Below are 16120 nucleotides of genomic sequence, written 5' to 3' on the forward strand. Positions count from 1 at the left end.
CGCGGGCTCTGTCTGTGAGGACCCTCCCCCGCGCTGTGGAAGCCACCCCTGGCTCCTTCCCAGCACACAGCGGCATCCACGCCACAGGGGACTCGCCTGGCACCTGGGGAAGCCCAGCTCTGCCACAGCTCCTGCCTTGGAGCTGCCACTCTGCCAGGGCACGGGGACCGGCAGCCTCGAGGTGACCCCAGCCCGTCGCAGTGTTCTACCAAGCCCAGATCTGTGTGCACGGCGAGCGGAAGGAGGCTGGGCCCCGAGAATCAGGGTCCCCCACTCCTGAGTCCCCAGCAACCCGGGGCAGGGGCTTGAAGGGGCACGGATGTACCCGGGGGGAGGGGCAGGCGTTTGGCCTAGGTGCTGGGCTCAACCCCGGCCTCTATTCTGACTCCAGCTTCCTGCTGGTGTAGAAACCTGGGAAGCAGTGGTGATGGCTCGCGAGGCTGGGGAGACCTGACCGAGTTTTTGACCTCCAGCTCCTGGGCCGTTGTGGGTATTTGCAAAGCAAACCAGTGGCGGGGACCCCTCGCTCTCTAATGCTTGCGGGAGGAAGAGTTAAATGAGTGTGCCTGCCATGGCCCAGGGCCCCGCGGAGCCCCCACAGGTTGGCGGTGTCCAGTGCTTACTGCCAGTCAGGGATGCCCCAGTCTCCAAATGACGAAGCTCAGGGGACGTCCACCCAGTGGGCAGCTGGGGCCCGACCCAGACACCCCGGCTCCCAGCCGGCCTCGCCAGGGTGGCCCAAGTGCCCGCGTCCCCGGACATCCGCGCCTGTCCCTCCAGGCCACCGCTCCTGCTGCCCGCACCTGCACTCCCTAAAGCTTCTCTCCAGTTCCCCTCCCCACCGCCCGGGGCCTCCCCCCATCTGCCACCTCAGCCCCATCCCTGTGCCCAAGGCACCCGTGGGGCTGGAGTCAAAGCCTGGGCCCTGGGCACAAGGCACCAAAGGAGAACTACAAACTTCACCAAAATGGAAGACTTTGTGCTTTGAGAGATACAACCAGGACATCGAAGCCAAACTAAACCAAACCAAAGCCAAGACCAGGAGAAAATACATGCAAGCCGTATTGATAAGGGACTAGCATCCGGCACACCATCAGTCGCCGGGGCAGTGCAGGGCCCCCCCCCCCCCCCCCCCCGCCTCAGGGGCAGGTGTTTCCAGCTCCCTAGGAGAGCTCTGATAAGGACACCAGCAGGTGTTGGCAGCCCCACCCGGAACACCGTGGAGCCGCTCGGACAAGCTAGGACAAGTCTGGCAGGACTCAAAATTTTGGATGCATGGTTGCCAGGGAAAGGCGGAGTGACTACTAAGTGGGCGGAGTCTGGGAGGTGCAGACCACACAGGTGACAGCCGCCCGGCTCTGCACACACTGAAGACCAGAGTGCAGCGCTGACCTTCCTGTGGAAGTCACGCTCTCTCAGTGAGCCGTTCCGTAAGGCAGCGCTGAGGCTGAGACACGTGGGTAAGGGTCCTCTCTCCACTGTGCCTCCTGCGACACTGACATCACCAGGGGCCCTGAAGGAGCCTGCCACATGCCCTGGTGGTGAGATTCTAGAATGTTCCAAGTACCGCAGTGTAGCCCAGTGGCTTGCTGCCACTCACTCCCCGGGACTCAGCTCAGCCTGCCCCTGCTCAACCAGGAGCGCGGGTGTTCCTGCGGGAGGGCAGGAGGCCGCCACAGCACTCACGCCCTTTCCTACCCCACTTCAGCCTCCAGCCTCCCGAGCAGCCAGAGCTGAGCCCCAGGGGCCCCGGGATGCGGCCAGGACGGGGACCTGAGCCGCGTGCTCTCTGGAGGTCAGCACACGCACGCGCCCCTGAGTGTGGGGGGGGGGAGGGAGGGAGAAAGAAGGAGAGGGGGAGAGGGGGAGAGGGAGGGGGGAAGAGAGAAGGGAAGTGAGAGGGAGGGAAAAAGGGAGAGGGGGAGAGAGAAGGAGGGAGAAGGAGATGGGGAGAGGGAGGGAGAGGGAGATGGGGAGAGGGAGGGAGAGGGAGGGAGAGGGGAAGTGAGAGGGAGGGAAAAAGGGAGAGGGGGAGAGAGAAGGAGGGAGAAGGAGATGGGGAGAGGGAGAGGGAGATGGGGAGAGGGAGGGAGAGGGAGGGAGAGGGGAAGTGAGAGGGAGGGAAAAAGGGAGAGGGGGAGAGAGAGGGAGAAGAGAGGGTGGGAGAAGGGGAGAGGGAGGGAGAGGGGGAGAGGGAGGGAGAGGGGGAGAGGGAGGGAGAGGGAGGGAGAGGGGAAGTGAGAGGGAGAGGGGAAGTGAGAGGGAGGGAAAAAGGGAGGGGGGAGAGGGAGGGAGGGAGAAGGAGGGAGAAGGAGGGAGAGAGAGGGAGGGAGACGGAGGGGAGAGGGAGAGAGGGAGGGAGAAGGAGGGAGGGAGATAGGTGGAGAGGGAGAAGGGGAGAGGGAGGGAGGAGGGGTGCGGAGGAGGAGGAACGAGCGCTTGGCACTGCAGACACCCAGCTTGGGGTGAGGCCTGCCCCGCGGCAGCCCACGCGCCGGCCTGCGCACCCACCCACGATGGACAGGATGACGACCACGAAGTCGAAGATGTTCCAGCTGTTGGTGAAGTAGTAGTGGCGGAGCGCGGCCATCTTGATGATGCACTCGCCCGTGAAGATGGCCACGAAGAGCAGGTTGATCTTGGTCAGGACGCTGACCTTCTCGGGGCTCTGGTCGTCCGTCTCCACCATCATGGTGACCATGTTCAAGCAGATGAGAAACATGATGGTGACGTCGAAGGCCTGCTTGGTCACGATGTCAAACATGAAGCCCTGGTACTTGTTCTGCAGGGACAGGGACACCGTCTGGGGCGGGCTCACAGGGCGCTCGGACGGGTGGCCCCAGGGAGGCCCCGCCCCCGCCGCCCTCTGGGCCTCCTCCCAGGGGTCTCCGGGAGGGGCTGCCCTGCCCTGCTGTGCTGTGCTTTGCTTCCGGTCAAATCTGGACTTTTCTCCCCCGGCTGCCCCCAAAGTAATGTGCTTTCTCTACCCTATTTACAGAATCGATGTCATTTATTCCACTAACTACACTGTGCGCGTCGTCTTCAGCTGTCAACCAGCCCAGATCGTTTTGGGGAGAGAGAAGAAACAGACGACACACGTGCACGCGCACGCACACACACCCGTGTTTTTCAAGAACGGCTGGATTGGGCTGGGGGGGGACGTTCAGCCCAGCAGGGGCCCGACAGCTGCCCCCTGACCACATGGACGGTGCCAGACCAGGGGCCGCCCTGCTGTTGCCTCCCCTGGCGACCCAGGAAGGGCAGGAGGGGGCTGGCTCTGAGGCTCCCGGAAGCCACGGCCTTTGCCGCCTGCCGTCCCGCCTGCAGGGCTGAACCCTCCGTGCCACGCCTCCAGGCGCACCCTTGATGGGGCTGCAGGGCTGTGAGGCGCCTCCAGGGCTTCCCTCCGCCCCACCTGGCGCCCGCCTCACCAGGGGCCGCGGGATGGGCTTCTGGGGCTTCTTGGAGCCCAGCTTCTTCATGGCGTTGTAGTACTTCTTCTGCTCCTCCGTCATGAAGATGTCCTGGCCCCCTAGGTGCAGAGGGACAGGCACAGCCTCATCCTGGGGGTCCAGGGTCCCGGAGCCACCCGCCTCCACGCTCCCTCTCCGGGCCGAGCAGGCAGGTCCCTGTGCTCAGCCAGAAGTCCTCCCCAACACCAGCGGGTCTTTGCCCCTCCCCCACACCTGCGCGTCTCCGCCCCTCCCCACACCTGCCTTGGCAGGGTCTCCGCCCCTCCCCCACACCTGCCTTGGCAGGGTCTCCGCCCCTCCCCACACCTGCCTTGGCAGGGTCTCTGCCCCGCCCCCACACCTGCCTTGGCAGGGTCTCCGCCCCTCCCCCACACCTGCCTTGGCAGGGTCTCCGCCCCTCCCCACACCTGCCTTGGCAGGGTCTCCGCCCCACCCCCACACCTGCCTTGGCAGGGTCTCCGCCCCTCCCCACACCTGCCTTGGCAGGGTCTCCGCCCCTCCCCACACCTGCCTTGGCAGGGTCTCCGCCCCTCCCCACACCTGCCTGGGCAGGGTCTCCGCCCCTCCCCACACCTGCCTTGGCAGGGTCTCCGCCCCTCCCCACACCTGCCTGGGCAGGGTCTCCGCCCCTCCCCACACCTGCCTTGGCAGGGTCTCCATCCCCGCCCCCACACCTGCCTTGGCAGGGTCTCCGCCCCCGCCCCCACACCTGCCTTGGCAGGGTCTCCGCCCCCGCCCGCCCTGAGGTCTCCCTGGGTTTGTGATGTGCACATCAGAGCCCGCCTGTTCGCCCTCCCCTTGCCCATCTCGGCCAGTGCTGGGTCCTCTCCGCCCACTAACTAGGTCTGCTTGCATCCAGGCACAGCCCCTCTGATGGACAGGGTGGGACCTTGGCCTCTGCACGGGCCCCACCCACGACCCCCTCCCCACACGAGGGAGCGCCCGCCCTCCCCCGGCTTCGCTCTGATAGACGAGGAGGGGGCACCCTCCCCTCCCCCAGGAAGAAGCCTGCGTGCGCCGCAGGGAGGGGAGCCGAGGCCCAGAGCCGAGGGGCGGCCCGGCCACGCCCAGCCCGGGCGGGGGGGGGGCGGGGGGCGGGGCCCGTGCTCCACGTATCTTCTTCTTCTGCTGGTTGAAGTTGTCGATGATGACGCCGATGAAGAGGTTCAGGGTGAAGAAAGACCCGAAGATGATGAAGATGACGAAGTAGATGTACATGTAGAGGTTGTTCTCCCACTGGGGCTGCTCTTCGTACTGCGGGGGGGAGCAGGGGCGGTCAGACGGCCGGGGGCTGGCGACGGCTGGCGGGGGCGCCCACTCCCGAGGCCTGCCCAGAGGGAGTGTGTGTGCATGTGTGTGTGTGTGTGTGTGTGCATGTGTGCGTGTGTGTGCGTGCATGTGTGTGCGTGTGTGTGTGCATGTGTGCGTGCATGTGTGCATGTGTGCGTGTGCGTGTGCGTGTGCATGTGTGCGTGTGCGTGCATGTGTGTGTGTGCGTGCATGTGTGCGTGTGTGTGCATGTGTGCGTGTGCGTGTGTGTGCATGTGTGCGTGTGTGCGTGTGTGTGTGCGCGCGTGTGTGTGCATGTGTGCGTGTGTGTGTGTGCATGTGTGCGTGCATGTGTGCGTGTGTGTGCATGTGTGCGTGTGCGTGTGTGTGCGTGCATGTGTGCATGTGTGCGTGTGTGTGCATGTGTGTGTGTGTGCGTGCATGTGTGCGTGTGTGTGCATGTGTGTGTGCGTGTGTGTGCGTGCATGTGTGTGTGTGTGTGCGTGCCAGGGCTGGACCGGGGCGGGGGGCGGGGGGCATGAGGCTGTCTGGCTTCAGTCCCTGCACCACTGGGGCTCCTCTCGGTCTGTCAGGGTGATGGGTGGGGCGCGGGGGCGACAGGAAGGTTCTCTTGCTTCCACGCACCCTCCTGGTGGAGCCACACGGAGCTGAATTTGCAACCTTGGAGGTGCGGGAGACCACGCGGCCTTGCCCCAGGGCCAGGCCTGGCCACTTCACACAGGCAGAGCCTCCGCGTGCCCCTGCTGGGCTGGGCTTCCGGTGCAGGCCTGCTTCCCGGCGACACTTACCCCCCGGGAGTCCACAGCCGCGTACATGATGTCCATCCAGCCCTTGAACGTCGCCTGGGAAGAGAAGACGGCGCTCAGACTCACGGCCTCTGTCTCCGAGCTGCGCAGGGGGCCAGGAGAGAGCCCACCCCACCCCGTGCCACCCCTCGGCAGTGGGCAAAGTGCCCTGTGGAGGGCTGGGGTGGTGGGGAAGCAGCTGGCCGGCCCTCCAGGGTGGCCGTGCCGTGGGGAGCAAGCTCTCGACCGAGCGGAGTCTGACGGGGCCTCCAGGTCTGCATCCCAGAGCCCACTACAACTCAGGGCCCTCGCAGCAGGCGCCAGGGACAGACGGCGGGGACTGGGGTGCTCTGCTCCCCAAATCCCTGGTTGCTGTGTGGGCCCGTTTCTCCGGGGTGAAGCCTCCCCCAGCACAGTGCAGGGAAGGGAAGGCAGACACGGCCGACACAGGTGCCCCAGGCACGGATGGTAACAGCACCGAGCGGCGAGCTCGCTCTGGGTAGCAGCGCCTCTGTCGTAACCATCAGGTCTCAGTTCCGGGAAGTGAACTGGTTAGTTTCACAAGATGTCTGCAGGCTGCACAGATGGCGGCTCTGTAGCACACAACTCCCACGGAGTAGAAAGGAGGCTGACCTAAGGCAGAGCCTGGTCGCTCTGTCTGCCCCGTCCAGGCTGTGCGGAGAGGCAGAAAGAGCCCAAGAGACGGGCTCAGGGGAGAGAGCGCCCGCCGGCCCGGGGAGTCCACCCGCGTCCCTGGCAACACCCAGCCGCGGGCTGAGCCTCCCTCCCAGCACAGGCTCTCTGAGTTCTGAGTGGAGGCCGAGGCTCCCACAGGAGCGCCACGCAGCGCCGGGGCCAGCGGCCCCCGCCTGCACAGACAGCCCCCGCCTGCACAGACAGCCCCTGCCTGCACAGACAGCCCCCGCCTGCACAGACAGCCCCGGGACCACTTGGAAACGGCAGAGGGCCGGCCCCGGGACGGGTGCATGTTCCCGAGGCCTTCCAGGGCCCGTGGCTCTGTCTGGAAAGGGGGCGGAGCTCAGCTGCGTCAGGCGTTAGCTCGTTAGCTCCGCTGCCCGCTAGGGCGTCTCTGTGGGGGAGGCGGGGGCGTGAGTGGATGCGCAGGGGGTCTCCAGGTGAGGCTCTGCTGAGCGCCCGTCGCCCTGGGGCCCAAGCGTGGGGTGGGGGACAAGCACCTCGCATCTGCGTGCGTGCTGCCTGGGCGCCTCTCTGGGGTGCAGGCTAACCGTGGGTCCTGTCGTGGCTCGTGCTGTAACACTGACACCACCAGGCCCGCCAAGCCTGGGGGGACAGTGTGTTTGAACTCTGCCAACACTACCCGTCTTGCACATCAAAGATGGAGACCAGCACAGTCTTGTCGGCAGTCCCTGTGCCACCGCCGGACCACCTGCCAGGGTTCTGGTGCCCGGGCGTGCATCCTGGGCAATGTGGCGTCTGCTCTGGGACTGAGATCCTGGGCATCGTCCCAGGAGCCCGGGCAGACCCACGTGGCCCCACTGCCCCCTCCTGCCCACCCCCGGGGAAGGCGCATGGGAGGAAGGAGTCCCTCTCTCCAGCACTCACCACCTGCAGAAGGGCCAGGTAGCCGGCCCCCACGTTGTCGAAGTTGACCTTCACCTTGGTCCAGTACAGCTCGCCGGTCACGTTGAAGGACTCGCACTCGCTCTTGTTGTTCACCACGGTGTGGTTGAGAGGCACGTCCCCCTCGGTCTGGTTGATGCACCTGCCGAACTTGCCGGCGAACAGGTTCACGCCCATGATGCTGAAGATGAGCCAGAAGATGAGGCAGACGAGGAGGACGTTCATGATGGACGGGATGGCGCCCACCAGGGCATTGACCACCACCTCGAGGGGACAGAGAGGGGGCTCAGCTCCCGCGGGCGCCCACGGCGCAGGCCCCTTTTGACGGAATTCCCTGGCTGCGGGGGCTGTGGGGCGGGGGCTCGGATCCTGCGGTCGGTCGCAGGAGAAGCCAGGAGTGCACAGCTCCCGAGCACACCGGAACTGGGATCCCCTCGTGGCCTCGCCCTGCCTGCCCTGTGCCCTTCCAGATCCGAGTAGCCGGCTCTGGAGCTGCCCGAGGGCGAAGGGCCCGTGGAGACGTCTCCAAACCTCGGGCCTCAGCCTGGCGGCTCTTCCCTTCTGAGCGAGGCTTCTGGTTGACCCTGGGGTTGCTGCTTCCGGGACGGATGGGTGTCCCCGCTCAGTGCCCAGCAGGTGCGCTGAGGGCTCTCCAGCGCTCCGGAGCCAGACAGGGGACGTGGGTGCCCCTGTGCCGCCTGCTCCCCAGGGAGGGGGCTCTCAGGCCCTGGGATGCCGGCCTCTGGCTTTTCCTCTAAGCCCACCACACCCAGGAGAGGCCTCCCGGAAGATGTTCTGGGGAGCCCGCCTTGGAGGGAGACTGGAGGGGGAAGTGCCGCGGAGACTGGAGGGGAAGCGGTGGGCTGTGTGGTGTGGCTGGCTGGGGGTGCTGTTCCCCACGAGGCACACAGAACCCGGGAGTAGCGCAGGAAACCCAGCTGTCAAGGGCCCTGGGCTCCCCATGGGGCGAGGGGGCCACAGCCCAGGCCTTCCTGGCCCCTGGGGTCTCCCTGCTCCCAAAGAGGCCCTGACCCGAGAGGTGGTGTTCACTGGTGGACGGTTTGTGTCTCGGCGACACTGCAGTGTGGACAAGGCTCAAGCCGCCGGCCGGCCGGACGGGGAGCTGGGTGCTGGTGCCTGCTCTGTGGGCGCGACACCAGGTGGTGTCTCCCGAGGTGTGCGCCTCGCTGTGTACACAGCGCAGCAGACACAAACGCACACACACACACGCTGTTTGTCTGTGATGAGTGTCCTGGCCTCACGGGCTCACATTCCCTGGTGCTGTGGGCTGTCTTGGGACACGCGTGGGGTCTACGCTGAGAGCAGTGCAGCGCTGTGCAGCCCGCACCTGAGCGCTCCGTCCTGCCAACCAGAGGAGACGGCCGGCCACGGCTGGCTGCCTGCTCTCTCCCGCACACGGGGGAAGAAGCGTGCGCCTGCCCGAGGCAGGGGACGCACTTGGCCACACACAGTGGAACACGCAGCAGAAGCAGGGCCCCGGGGCCGCCAGGGTGGGGCTGGGGGCCGGGCGTCTCACCCTCCCCTTTGCCCAGTGCCGTCCCTCAGGGCTGTAGGCGACAGCCTGGGGGGGCTCTACGCCCCGGGGACCTCCCAGCCCAGTCGTGCCTCCCTGGAGGTGCTGGACCACACCAGTGGAGGCCCCTCAGTGAGCAAGCTGAGTCTGGGGGTGGGGGTCCCTCGGTGTGCCCACCTCCCACTCCCCTCTTACCCTCATGCCCTCAAATCGGGACAGGGCCCTCAGGGGTCGGAGTGCGCGCAGGGTTCGAAGTGACTTGATGGGGCCCATCTCGGAGAAGCCCAGTGTGTTGGCCACCAGGCTGACGAGCGAGACCTGGGGGGTGGGGGCACAGTGGAGGTGGGGAGGCTGGCACGGGGGGTGCAGGAGCAGGCCAGCCCCCTGCCCTGCCCTGCCCTGCCCTGGGCCAGACTTCCCGGGGCCCAGGAAGCTGGCGTGAGCCTCTCCCGAGAGCCTGGGGTGCGCTCTGTGCCAGCCCCACCACTCCTGGGACGTGGGGTCCTCGCCCCATCCCAGAGGCGCGAGTACTGCGGCCCAGAGCCGCCCTGCTGCCCTGGCAGAGCAGGGACAGGGAGGCTGGGGCTCCTGGTCCCCATCAGCCGTCGTCCTCCAAGTCACGTTCCGGGGTTGTCCCGCCCTCCCTGGGGAAGCAGCCCGGGCTGAGCACAGGGAGCAGTGGGGGCGCGGCGGCGGGGGGGGGGGGGGCATGTCCCCAGAGCCGCACCTGTCACAGACCAACATCTTCAGAGGAGGGAAGCCCGGAGCCTGAGCCTCTGTCCCCGCCAGGGCACTGCCCCGTGACACTTTATCCTCTGAAAGCCCTGCGCGCATCCGTCCCCTCCCGCTGCCCCTGGCTGGGAGCACCCTGACCCGCCCTGCCGTGGCCAGCGCCACTGCCCAGGGAGCACCCGGAGGAGGGGCTGGCAGAGGACCGGGAGCAGGGAGACCCTGGGATTGGCATCTGTGCTGCCCACACTCAGCCCCGAGGAGGCCAGGCCGGGGTCCCCACGGCTGGAGGGACAGGCGGCCTCTCCCCGGTCCCGCAGGCCTGTCCTTTCTGAAGCCCGCCCCAGCCGCTCTGACCAGCTGCCCGCCACCAGCCTCCTCTCCGTCTCCCGCCCACGTCTCACCCGTCAGGATTTCCTGTTGGCTCTGCCATCAGAACACAGCAGACGCCCCAGCGCTTACTCACCGCGCCGACGGCCACCGCCCCGGCCAGGCTGCGGTCGGGTCGCCCCTGGTGAGGCGCCGGGGCTCCCGACTCCTCTTCCTGCTGCCACCTGTGCCACCCCGCCCGGCCCTCCCGGCACCGCGGCCCACCGAGGACCCGGGTCAGCTCACAGTGCTCTGCCCCAGGCCTCCCGGTCCCTGCCCGAGTCACTCTGCGTGGGAGCCCAAGTGCTCTCAAAGGCGCCGCCCACCTCACCGGGCACTAGCTGGCCGCTTCCCTGCCCACCCCTGTGCCCCGGCCACTCTGGCCTCCTTGGAGTCCCTCCAGCGTGCCAGGCTGATGGCTACCACTGGGAGCACCCCACTGGCAGGTGCAGGAGCTTGGGGGTGGGCTCCCTGCTGCAGGCCACCATCCTGCGAAGCTGCAGGATCAGCTGAGCCACCAGGGTCCCAGGCCCTCCCATAAGCCCTCCCTTCCAGGGCCGGGCCAGGCCGGGCTGCCCAGGGCACCTGGGGCTCCTCCCTCCCAGGGCTGGGCCAGGCTGCCCAGGGTACCTGGGGCTCCTCCCTCCCAGGGCCGGGCCAGGCTCCCAGGCCCTCCCTCCCAGGGCTGGGCCAGGCTGCCCAGGGCACCTGGGGCTCCTCCCTCCCAGGGCCGGGCCAGGCTCCCAGGCCCTCCCTCCCAGGGCTGGGCCAGGCTGCCCAGGGCACCTGGGGCTCCTCTCTCCCAGGCCCTCCCTCCCAGGGCCGGGCCAGGCCGGGCTGCCCAGGGCACCTGGGGCTCCTCCCTCCCTCTGTCCACCTGGCCCCTCTTACCCCAGCACTGGCATCCCCTTGGCCACTGGGGGTGACGGACAGAGGCCCCAGACTGGAGGTCCAAGGACCTGGGTCTGTGTCTCCACACATCCTCTCCAACCTGAGGAGCCTCCCCTGTCCCAGCCACCCACGGCTTGGCCTCCCGGTCAGTGCTGGTGGCCAAGGCCTGGCCCCCGGCCTCGGAGCTTTCTCCAGGAAGGAGAGCCCCTGCAGGTGCACGGGGCCTTGTGTCCAGCTCAGGGCGTGCTGGCAAACACTTCACCCTTGCAGTCTGAGTCCTGCTGTTAATCCACCTGCCCTCCGTGAGCCTCGTCTTCCCAGACCCCCAGCTACTCCCCGACCTGCACTCTCCCACCCCCAGCTACTCCCTGACACCAGCTACTCCCTGATACCAGCTACTCTCCTACCCCCAGCTACTCCCCGACCCCCAGCTACTCCCATCTACTCCCCAACCCCCGGCTATTCCCCAACCCCAGCTACTCCGCAGCCCCCAGCTACTCCCTGACCCCCAGCTATTCCCCCACTGGGCTGTGCTTAGGACCCATCAGGCCCTGCGTTCATCCTGCTCGGCACGCAGCGGTGTCCGGGGCCTGGTGACTGGGCTAGGGGCTGCCAACCGAGTGCAGAAGACAAGGAGTTCCTGCCCGGCCTCCCAGCACTCACGGCCACCGCGGGGTCCGGCCCAGCCCAGCCCTGCTGGAGGGCAGCCTCTCTCTGTCCCTGAACTGCGGCCTGCCCGGTGGGCCAGGCGGACACAGAACACCCTCCTGCCCTGGCCCCCGCTCCCGCTCCCGGGCTGCCTTCCCCCTAGAAGGGTCCAGCCCTCCCCTGGAACTGGGGTTCTGACGCAAGGCCCGGTCCCCTGCCCCCGCCCCCCGCACTCACGGCCACGATGAGGAAGTCCAGCCAGCACCAGGCGCTGGTGAAGTACTTCTTGAAGCCGTAGGCCACCCACTTGAGCACCATCTCCAGCACGAAGACGTAGGTGAACATCTTGTCGGCGTACTCCAGCAGGGCCTTGATGGCCTTGCGCTCCTCCAGGTAGATGTCCTCGAAGGCCTGCGGGCGGGCGGGACAGGCACAGCCGCGTCCTGACCGCCGCCCCAGGCCCCCTTCTGCACCCACTGCTGCCCGGGGGGGTGGGGGGCGGGGAACGGAGGGGAGGCGGGACAGCACACCTGCGCCCTGACCGCTGCCCAAGGCCCCCTTCTGCACCCCTTCTGCCCTGGGGGGTGGGGGGCGGGGAAAGGAGGGGAGGCGGGACAAGGCACTCTGGGGGGCGGGGAATGGAGGGGAGGCGGGACAGGCACTCTGGGGGGCGGGGAATGGAGGGGAGGTGGGACAGGCACAGCTGCGTCCTGACGGCTGCCCCAGGCCCCTTTCTGCACCCCTTCTGCCCGGGGTGGGGGGCGGGGAATGGAGGGGAGGCGGGACAGGCACACCTGTGCCCTGACCGCTGCTCAAGGCCCCTTATGTACTCACTGCTGCCCTGGGGGGCGGGGAACGGAGGCGAGCTGCCCACAGAGGCCGGCGTTGGCTCAGGTCAGTGCACCTGCCAGGGTGAGGCCACACCGGGGGACCCACAGTGGCCCCCCAGAGCTGTGGGCAGTCAGGCGGACTGCACAGTGAGGGCCTCTTCCCACCAGGAATGGGCAGTGCCAGCTCTGGGCTGATGCAGTGCTGTGAGCGTCTCCCCCCCCCCCCCCCCCCTGACAAGGAGAGGGTGTGCAGGCTCGGCCCTGGCTCTCTGCTGGAAACCACGTGAAACCTACTTTTCATTGCAAACAACGCTGGTTTCCAATGAGTAAATCATTGGGGGTGGCGCCGTGGTGTAGTGGGTAGAGCCGTCGCCTTCGACACAGGCATCCCATATGGGTGCTGGTTCGAGACCTGGCTGCTCCACTTCCTGTCCAGCTCTCTGCTGTGGCCTGGGAAAGCAGTAGATGGCCCAAGTCCTTGGGCCCCTGCACCCACATGGGAGACCAGAAGCTCCTGGCTTCAGATAGGCTCAGCTCTGGCCGTTGTGGCCCCCTGGGGGATGAACCAGCGGATGGAAGACCTCTCTCTCTGTAACTCTGCCTTTCAAATAAATAAATTTTCAAAAAATCCATTTTGCCCCTAAATTTTGTGGTTTCATCGTTTTACATTACAATTTAATTCTTAAGCCATTTATGTGAAGGCAGAGGAAAGGAGGGAGGGTAGGAGAGAGGGAGGCAGAATGAGAGCGAGTTCCAATTCGGTGATTCACTCCCCAAATACCCACAATGGCTCAGGCTGGACCAGAGCCAAAGCCAGGAGCTGGGAAGGAGCAGAAACTCAATCCAGATCTCCCACGAGGGAGAACGTGGCGACCTGAGCCACTGTGACGGCCTCCCAGGGTCCGCGCTAGCAGGAAGCTGGGGTCGAGAGCTGAAGCGCAGGAAGTCCAGGTGCTCCAAGGTGGGACAGGGGTGCCCTGACGGCAGGCTACATGGCTATTCCACACAGTCCAGTAAGAAACCAGGATCTAGGTCATGTTGGTTGGGAGTAAGACACAGATTTTAATATTTTCAGAGTAGCACACCAACTGTCCCAATACTTTAAGAATCCCCTTCACTGATTAAAAATCAGCCTTATTATATACTGTGCTTATTTATTTATTTGAAAGGCAGAGTTACAGAGCAGGGGAGAGGGGAGAGAGGAGTGGAGAGAGGAGGGGAGAGAGGGGAGAGTGGAGGGGAGAGAGGAGGGGAGAGGGGAGAGAGAGAGGAGAGGAGAGGGGAGAGAGGGGGGAGGGGAGAGAGGGGAGAGAGGGGGGAGAGGAGGGGAGAGAGGGGAGAGATCTTCCATGCCCTGGTTCACTCCCCAGATGGCCGCAACGGCTGAGGCACCTGGGCCGTCCTCCGCTGCTCTCCCAGGCACGTCAGCAGGGAGCTGGACCGGAAGTGGGGCAGCAGCTCTGTTGATGCAGGTGTATTCAGGCCTCCCGGTGGGGAGATTCTAATGCTCTCTGTCTCCTGGACTCGCATCACAGGGTTTTCCTTGAACACTGATTTTGAAGATAAACTCTAGCATTGTTTTGTCAATTTACCTAAAAAATGTTTTGGGAAATTTGTTGTTACTGCATTGGCTTTATTAATCACTTCAGGAATATGGAGTCTCTAAAAATTTTCATTTTATTTGAAAGGCAGGGAGACGGAGAGGTGCTCTATTTGCTGGTTCACCCCTCCACTGCCCACAGCAGCCAGGACTGTATCAGGCTGAAGCCAGGAGGCTGGAACCCAACCTGGGTTTCCCAGTGGTGGCAGGGAGCCAAGCACTTGAGCCATCGCCTGCTGCCCCCCCCCCCCATTGCATCAGCAGGGGGCTCGGCAGCTGGCGCGTAAGCCAGCAGCTTCCACACGGGACCCACAGCACCAAACTCCTGTGCCACACGGAGACCTGGGACCAGGCTCTGTCTGCTCTTACACTCCTTAGACGGCTCTGCCATTGCCTGCACATGTCTACATTTCTTGCCAGTTTTTCCAGTTAGTTTACCTGTATGGTGCCTGGTGGGTAAGGAATATTTAAGAAACGTTACTCATGATTAAACGGTTTCTGCCAGCATAAAACTGTAGCGGCGGCTGGCGCCGCGGCTCACTAGGCTAATCCTCCGCCTAGCGGCGCCGGCACCCCGGGTTCTAGTCCCGGTCGGGGCGCCGGATTCTGTCCTGGTTGCCCCTCTTCCAGGCCAGCTCTCTGCTGTGGCCCGGGAGTGCAGTGGAGGATGGCCCAAGTGCTTGGGCCCTGCACCCCATGGGAGACCAGGAAAAGCACCTGGCTCCTGGCTCCTGCCACCGGATCAGCGCGGTGTGCCGGCCGCGGCGGCCATTGGAGGGTGAACCAACGGCAAAGGAAGACCTTTCTCTCTGTCTCTCTCTGTCCACTCTGCCTGTCAAAAAACAAACAAACAAACAAAAAACTGTAGCGGCGATAATTTTTCATATTTTTATTTTATGCCTGGCCATATAATGTTTTTAATAGGTTTTGAAAATTTTAGCTGATTATATTATCTACAAATAATGATGTGTTTCTATTTCTATTATTTTAAACTCTTGCTCTTGTATCCAACTAATTGTACTGACGGTGATTCTTCTGTTATCCAATTTTTATACAGTGAGTTTAATTTTCTTAATAAATTGCACTATTTCAAGACTATTACTAAATACTGAGCAGTCACAAATGAGCATTTTCTCATCCTTGGATTTAATGAAAATGTTTCAAATGATTTAGTACTAACGACAGTGACAGAACTTGAGAATCAATTTTTCACTAAATTAGGAAAAAATGTTTTACTTCTATTTCTTTTTGACCAGAGTTTAAAAACCTGGCATTTGGCCGGCGCCGCGGCTCACTAGGCTAATTCTCCGCCTGCGGCACTGGCACCCTGGGTTCTAGTCCCGGTCGGGGCGCCGGATTCTGTCCCGGTTGCCCCTCTTCCAGGCCAGCTCTCTGCTGTGGCCCGGGAAGGCAGTGGAGGATGGCCCAAGTACTTGGGCCCTGCACCCGCGTGGGAGACGAGAAGCACCTGGCTCCTGGCTTCGCAGTGTGCCGGCCGCAGCGCGCCGGCCATAGCAGCCATTTGGGGGGTGAACCAACGGAAGGAAGACCTTTCTGTCCATCTCTCTCACTGTCCACTCTGCCTGTCAACAACAACAACAAAGCCTGGCATTCATTGAGATGATGGGATGGGTGTCCACGTCTGTCGTATCTGCATGATGGCTTTCTTGACTTGGTACCATTGCCATTTTAGAATATATCCGATTAGGACATTTAGTCTTTGACATTCATTGCTGGAGGCTACCTGAATGCATTTTGGTTGTGACTTTGAATCACTATTGTTAAGTGTGGCCTGTGGTTTTCCTTTGGTTTCCTTGAGGTTTTAAAAAGCAGCATTAGAACTAATTTTAAAATAATTTAGGGGGCTGGCACTGTGGTATAGCAGCTAAAGCCGCCGCCTGCAGTACCGACATCCCATGTGGGTGCCAGTTTGAGTCCCGGCTGCTCCAGTTCCAATCCAGCTCTCTGCGATGGCCTGGGAAAGCAGTGGAGGATGGCCCAAGTCCTTGAGTCCCTGCACCCGCACAGGAGACCTGGAAGAAGCTCCTGGCTCCTGGCTTTGGATCAGCACAGCTCCAGCCATTGCAGCCATCTGGGGAGTGAACCAGTGGATGGAAGACTCTCTCTCTCTCTCTCTCTCTCTGCCTCTTACAACTCTGCCTTTCAAACAAACAAATCTTTAAAAATAATTTAAATAGTTCCCATCCTTTTCTATGTTCTAGAATACTTTAAGCAGGATAAGAACTCTTTCTTTCTTGAGAATGGGAAAGAATCTGACCCTTAGAGATGTGAGATGGGGTCAGCTACTGGATCGCCTCTTTATTTTCAAATTTCAAGGATTTGTTTTTGAAATGTACATTGTTTTATAA

The 16120-nt window shown here is 63.6% G+C and overlaps 1 protein-coding gene across 6 annotated transcripts in view; it reads right to left on the reverse strand.

The window, feature by feature from the left end:
* Positions 1–16120, reverse strand: part of SCN5A (sodium voltage-gated channel alpha subunit 5) — a 103781-nt gene that overhangs the window by 26984 nt on the left and 60677 nt on the right. For 5 of the 6 annotated variants that reach the window (XM_070073050.2, XM_070073051.2, XM_070073045.2 and 2 more), the window contains 7 exons: positions 11559–11732; positions 8880–9002; positions 7133–7414; positions 5552–5605; positions 4590–4727; positions 3432–3536; positions 2512–2782 (listed from right to left, as the gene is read on the reverse strand). In XM_070073050.2, the coding sequence (XP_069929151.2) occupies positions 2512–2782; positions 3432–3536; positions 4590–4727; positions 5552–5605; positions 7133–7414; positions 8880–9002; positions 11559–11732 (1147 nt within the window). Of the gene's footprint in view, positions 1–2511; positions 2783–3431; positions 3537–4589; positions 4728–5551; positions 5606–7132; positions 7415–8879; positions 9003–11558; positions 11733–16120 lie in introns of those variants that run through there. The other variant, XM_089331370.1, reaches the window with a different exon arrangement.

The sequence above is a fragment of the Oryctolagus cuniculus genome, chromosome 4 (assembly GCF_051225735.1).
Source record: "Oryctolagus cuniculus isolate XC-2025 breed Fujian yellow rabbit chromosome 4, ASM5122573v1, whole genome shotgun sequence".
Taxonomy (NCBI): domain Eukaryota; kingdom Metazoa; phylum Chordata; class Mammalia; order Lagomorpha; family Leporidae; genus Oryctolagus; species Oryctolagus cuniculus.